General features: G+C 34.1%; 1 protein-coding gene across 1 annotated transcript; it reads left to right on the top strand.

Annotated features, from left to right (window-relative positions):
* The first annotated feature begins 4847 nt into the window (after window positions 1-4847).
* Window positions 4848-6724, top strand: LOC136982502 (modifier of mdg4-like). The gene is made up of 5 exons (XM_067279002.1): window positions 4848-4943; window positions 5377-6019; window positions 6117-6294; window positions 6367-6507; window positions 6708-6724. Exons 2-5 carry the CDS (start codon window positions 5393-5395, stop codon window positions 6722-6724), a joined length of 963 nt encoding a protein of 320 aa, XP_067135103.1. The 5' UTR covers window positions 4848-4943; window positions 5377-5392.
* Window positions 6725-7227: the final 503 nt, after the last annotated feature.

Raw genomic sequence — 7227 nt, 5'->3', positions numbered from 1 at the left:
AGATATACTGCCTTGGTAAGGAAAAGGACCATAAACTTTTTATGAAGTTTAGACCCATTTTCAGGAATCTTGCATCTAAGTGCTGAAGACCTAATTCATATTTACCAGATTTACCAACAGTGTATTAGGTCTAATACACTCCTGCTCATAATTAGAATAACACCATTTTTCACAGCTAAAATGCCATCAATAAGCAAATAACTGCACTTCCAATACTTCATACAACCAAACCAGTCTTTCCTGTTGATGACATTACCCTACACCAGGGATGTCCAACCTGTGGGTTGCACTGCGGTCCACTGCACCCTAAATTAGGTAACATTTTCATTTATTTTGGTAAAGTATGTCATAAAAAGTATTCTCTCGGTGGACACTTTGATGTTGTAATGATGTAATTGGTGCCAGAAAATTGTTTTATCTAGGAAATTGTTATGCATGTGGGGTAGTACGTACTGTTGTAAACAATTCTTTTCATGCACGAAAAACATCGAAACTGCTGAAAGAAATAAGTGATTTCCCATTTAACAAATATTCTTAGAATTAAGACTGGCACCATAAAAGCAGATATTGACAATATTATAGGAGGAAGGCAATGTCAAAAATCTCATTGACTTTATTTTTATTTTGTGAGTGTAATTTTTTTTTACTGTCAATAATACAGTATTTTTTTGTAATTATATATATTTGTTAAAATCTGATATTCATATTTTGAACTTTTAAAAATTGTATATTTATATAAAGTACCTTTTTGTGGCCTGCTGAATATACCTAAATTTCTGATTTGGCCCATAAGGAAAAAAGGTGGCCAACCCTGCCTTAAATCATATTTGATGCACTGCTCATTAGAATTTTTTTTTTACTTAAACCATTCCAGTAGTAATAAATGTATCAGGACCATCTAAGTGGACTTTTCACGAGAATGAATTTATTCTCCTAAGTTCCTACTAGTCCTCCATCTGTTTGAGAATAGCAGCTTTGTTCCTTATACAGTGGAGTTAAAATAGGTTTGCTCTTCAGTTTTACATAAATTTCATATTCAAATTGTCAAATTAATGTCGTATTCTGAGGAGAAACGGGCATTGGCATTTGAACAAATTTATTACTATGGGTGATCGGTTAACGAACACTTTCGCGAAAGACTTTTATATTTGGATAACAAACACCTCACAGAACAAACACAAGAAGAAGCGACGTAAAATAATGAATACCGATTGGTCTTCTCTTGTCTTTAGGCAACAATTCGAAACTTTTCGGAGCGCTGGAGACGTCAACATCGACGCTCAATCCGGTATATACTGATCGGATAAAGAACATTGAAGAGCTCATAATGGAAACTGACCTGACGACAGAAGAACGCTAAGCGAAATATGTGTTCTTCTGAAAGAGCATTAATGCTGATATCTGCTATTAAACATCTTTTGAAAAAGTGGATGGATGTCAGAATAACGGTCTTAGAATGGCATCCAAACCAGGTTGAGGTTAATAGGGTTGGGTAACTCTACAATTACAATGCTATTAATTACGTCTGAAAAATCGTGAAGAGAGATGCAATCGACATTAGATTCTTTAACTCCCACAAAGGAAAACGACTAATAAATATGCAAGACTGTGTATGTGTTTTTTTATTATTACATATATACTTTCTTACTACGTTTATTTATAATTTTTTGGGGTCTCCAGAACGAATTAATCAAATTTCCATAAAAACCTATGGTAAATCGATAATCGGATAGCGAACAAAGTCTTGGAACGTATTATGTTCGTTAACCGATCACCCACTGTAGCAGATGACAAGATATATGTCAATGGTTGCTAGTCATTACCATTTAACTACAGACTTCTTTCTGATCGTTTCTTGATATTTCCTTCTGTTCCTCTTAGTACATTTTAAATTGCTGCTTTTGATCTGTTGATTTTTCCAAATTTCCGAACCTCATTTTCTGTCCACTCTGCACGAGGCATTTTGCTTGCAGTAAACAGTTTTATCTAGTCACATGACTATTTCCAATGTGCAAATTTTTTCCAACAGAAAAATCACGTATGTGCTGTCCTTACATTTCTGGACATGTCTAAAATTGAGTTTTTTGTTATGTTCTGTTGAGAACTCTGTAAACATTGAAGTGAAATTTTACTTTTGTAGATTCCTCACATTCCTTTCATTTAAGTACTGTACATTTTAGCCGTAAGTAGAACATTAAAAAATGGTGTGTATATAATTGAGCTGGTGTGTTGCCTTAACACATTATTTCGCATTTTCTCATTAGTACGGTGGAAATCACTTAAAAAATAATAATCAATCTTAACATAATTATCACATTATCCATGACAAATTATTGTTAATAATGACATATTCTGACAAATCAAGTAAATTGTTTACAGCCCTCGGAACAGATCACCAGTCTCACTATTTTTAATTTAGTTATTTTTTCTCAACTTTCGGCGATAAATCACTACTGTATTCCTCACTTTTTCTGCCGTTATGGGCAACATTTGTGACTCCAAACTGTCACATGTTACTTCGTTAATTAATGTTTAAATACTTGAATTGCGACGCCCATAACGTATTTCGCTTATCATATATTTGAGAGCGCAATCTAACATCCACAAAATTTTTCCGTAGTTTTAATTCCTTCCAAGCCCCTCACAATTAACTTTCATACCTTCAATTTGAGGGCAGGTATTAATAAACCAGTCTAAAAGTGAAAACCAAGTGCAAAATTAAGTGCTTTAAATTGTTTATCATATTTCGACGTTTGAAGACACATACTGTCGATCTAAAAAAACTAGTTGCTATTTTATTACACAGTACTATATTTCATAATAAATTGATTATTAAAAATTCGTGTAATTTATATTTTTCAATAAAAATTATACAGTAATTGAAAATTTTAAAAAAAATAAATATTAGACATAATAGAACGTCAAAACTTATAAAATTAGAGTGAAATTTCTCAAAAAAGCAAAGTTAGTACTGTATAAAAATTTTAAAACTCCGTTCAGAAATAAATGAATCTTTTCCTTACACATTACGCGGTGAATTCGAAATTTAGCACCTTTGTGAATTCACAGTATTGCGTCATTCACATAAAGGTGCGAAATTTCGAATTCGCAGAAACCTGTAAATTTAGAGACAGTACTTAAAACCAATAAATGAACAAATTTTAATATCGAAAGGAAATATAAATGATGATTGATCTATCCACCAGTTTTGCTTATTTAGATCTTGAATTTGTTTTACCTGCAGTGGCAGTTGCAATGACAATCGTAAGAATAAAATACCGTACTGTACAGTAGACCTCAATAACACGGTAGATACGTTCCGTGTTATATGAATCAGTATTGTACGAGTCACTTAAATACATGAGCCAATCACAGCCTGGAACTTGTGCAGTTTAGAGGCTACGGCTGTTTGAAAGGTTTTCTTCCATAAAATTAATCGATTCTAGACTAATTTGACTCAACCTTTCCAAATCACGTATAATTTTTTGGAATAATCAACATAAACTATGCTATAAACAAAAAATTGTAGGATTACTTACCGAGTGTGCATCGTTCGACGATGACATTGCTTAAGCTTGTTTTCGTCGCGGAGCGGCTCATAGAACGGCGGTCGTGTGTTTCCTGATCAGCGAATTTTTCACAGAAAAATAACTTAACTTTGGAGACATCATTAATAAAAATATAATTTTTATGACCGTTGAATAATAGTTTTTTAGTAAGTCCAGTGCTCGTTTAACTCAACGGTTTGTACAATATCCGCTATTGGTCCAGATTCCACCAATCCTGTCGCGACACGAGTCGGTGATGACGTTTTATCGTGTTATACGAGTCTCTCTTAGCGTGTTATACGAACACGATCGCAATTTTTTCGCTGTGTTGTACGAATCCGTGTTATATGAACCCGTGTTATAGGGGTCTACTGTATTACTTTTCTGAATTTTCGGGAAAAGTAAACAATGGCAATTTATTGCTTCTACAAATTACACACTTAACTCTATTTTTTAAAATTAAACAAGAAACCACAGCGCTACAAAGGAAATCGAACACAACGGTAAATTGAAATCGAAACTAATGTTACGCATGTTAAACGAAAAATGTTAATCACGATATCATTTTAGTACCATGCTTCAGCCGATGGTGCGCTGCCCGTCGTTGGTCAACTTCGAGAAAATCATGTGACTATCTGGGTACGTGCGCGTTTTTTTATGCAGTACTCGAGAAGCGCTTTACAGCTAATCCTCCGAAACCCGTTTCTAAATGACCAACACTGCTCGTGACGTCATTTCGCTACACTTTCGCTGCATAAAAAAACGCGCCCTACATTTCTATATTTCAACAGTAAGAAAACGACTTTTCTAAATGGACCGTTGAGTTGTCCGTTGAAGCCCGTGACGTCAGCGTTGGCTTACCGTTGAGCTCAACGGTCTCAACGATCCGAAAGACCGTTGAGAATTCAACAAACTAACACGGCGGCTTCCATGAAACAAGTAAATTTCGCTTATAGAAACTATCCGTTCACTCTTGCTGTGGACGCTATAATAGCGGACAGATTAATGAACCATTTGTAATGATAAAACGTGATCTCACGGATAATTTTGTCAATATTGAAATATTAAGCTTCTTATCATAAACAAACTACCTCCATGAATATGTTAAACAACCCGATATATAGATACACACCAAACGATCGCTTTAAATAACTTACAATTAGCGGATTTATAGCCAGAGTATTTAAATTAACGCCATTGGACCGATTCAAATTAAATTTTTTTTGTTTTTGAGGATCGCGATCCAATAGCGTTATCGGAATGGATTCCAATCGTGCCATTGGACAAACTAGGAAGGCGAGAAAGATTTAAACTTACTAACAACGGCTATTTGTGTCGGTTTGTTGCTAGGAGCCGAAGTTGTTGGTTCATCGTTGCGTTTCCCACCGGATTTAAGTAAGTTGTCGTCTAATTGTTTTAAGAGTGCTTATTAAAGTGAGAATAAACCAAAAATCAAATTTCCTTTTTCGAGTTTAAAGCGTTGTTGGTTAATGTGTACCTAGGTAGTCCAAGGTGGCGTCTCGTCTCCGATTCCAGCAATCAGAAGACAGGGAACAGTGGGGACGCACGTTCTAACATAACCTAACCTATTCTAATAATTTGGTTGCAAATAATTATGGTAATTTATTAGAATAGGTTAGGTTAGGTTAGAACGTGCGTCTCCACTGTTCCCTGTCTTCTGATTGCTGGAATTGGAGACGAGCCGCTATCTTGGACTATCTAGGTACACATTAACCGCGTTGTTATGTCTGAAGCAGGTTTTAATGCTTCGTATTCACGTAGAATAATATTTGGTAAATGAAACTAATTTTAAAAAACTATTTTTCAGATTCAAGATACCAAAAATGGATAGTATGCAATTCTTTTTTAAATGGAAAAACCACAGCGATTTGATGGTTATCTTCAATCAATTATGGGCTTTGGAAGAATTGGTGGATGTAATTCTTTCGTGCGAAGATGGAGAAATCAAGGCGCATCGAATGATGCTGAGTGCCAGCAGTCCTGTCTTCAGGAAAATTTTCTCGAATAGTCCCAGTCAATATCGGATTATCTTTCTTCGAGACACGAAGTACGCCGAGTTAAAAATGATTTTGGACTTCATTTATAAGGGTGAAATAATCGTGCCCGGCAGCCAACTGGGAGGACTCATAAAGACGGCTGAAGCGTTGAAGATAAACGGATTAGGAGAATTCGGGGAAGCAGACGAAGAAGTGATAGAGGAATCCATTGACTTTCCTTACAATCCACCAAAGGAAATGATAAGGAGAAAAAGCCCGTCGAGTGACAGCATCGAAGAGATTCCTGTGGAAACTATGGCTCACGAATTTTCTTTCTCGACCCCGAAGACGGCTAAGAAACTGAATTTTACTTCGCATAAAGACAAAATCGTACATGCTACATTGACCAAGAATAAATTATTAAAGACCGAAAACTCTTCAACAATCAAACTGATGAAAGCCACGATTGAAGAGGTAGGCTAAGTGCTTAGTTTTTTTAAAACTCTACAGAAATAAAAAGTTATCAAAATTATAACGCTTGTGTGCTTAAATGTCTGATTTATAATTTCAGGAACAGAAAGGCGAAAGTCTTGATTCTATTGCCACAACCGAACCGATCTTATCGCAAGATTTATCTGTATCTACAGTTTCGTCCCAGTCAACGTCTTTCGACGCGTTAAAATCTGTTAAACCTGTTTCAAACGACTTCAAAATAAACGTTGGAATGAACGAGAGGCTAAAAGCTAACCGTCGGTTATCTTGATTTAATCAATAATCATAATTACTTTACGTAATATTTTAAATATAAAAAAATATTTCAGAAATCGGAGCAAGGCCGAGTGAAAATCGTCCAGATACGATTGTTTCTGACACATCTGAAAAACAAGAGGCTAATTCACGACTATTAAGCTATTCTCGTGTAGTAAAAGAATCAATCCTGTCGAAGCCTAATAATTCTAAAGGTAAGTCCTTTTATTTATATTTTATTTTTTTGCACAAAATTGAGATCTAATGTAAAACTATGCATAATTTTTATGAAAAGTTTAAGTAATATTTACCAATGAGGTGGTTTCTTATTGAATATTTTGGCCATAATCATTTCAGGCCTCTCCAGTTTGTGTTTGTTTTTCAGTAAGAGAAATTTTAATATATGACATTATAGGTTATATTATTCAATAATATAACCTATAATGCTAAACAATGATAAACACTATATCTATTGTCAATAAATATAGTGTTTTGGCCTTTAAAATTTCCAATATTCCGAGGAAGTGGAATAAGGTTTGTACATTTTTATTATTAGGTTAAGCATTATCGATTTTGAATATATTGATGGTAAGAAATTCAGTGTTCACTATTCTCACAAAACAATAAAGCAATAAACTAATAAACTTCAATATATTGAATAAAATAGTAAATGTGTAATTGCCTACAAATAAAGTACTGTAATAAGTTTTGGTACATTGGAATAAAGTTGCAATACTGTAAAAGCTTTTTTTTCCATGGACTATTGCTCTAGAAACATTGATTTACATATGTTTTGGAGTATGTATGAATAATTCATTAATACATTCGATAATTCATAAAGTGTATTTAAAATTAAAACTCGGCCACGCTCAGATTTCTGAAATATTTTTTTTCTATTTAAAATATTACGTAACGTAATTAGGATTATTAATTAA

Source organism: Centruroides vittatus, unplaced genomic scaffold, assembly GCF_030686945.1.
Source record: "Centruroides vittatus isolate TY-2023 unplaced genomic scaffold, ASM3068694v2 contig_1168, whole genome shotgun sequence".
In the NCBI taxonomy this organism is placed as follows: Eukaryota; Metazoa; Arthropoda; class Arachnida; order Scorpiones; family Buthidae; genus Centruroides; species Centruroides vittatus.
This window is presented reverse-complemented; position numbering and strand designations above follow the sequence as displayed.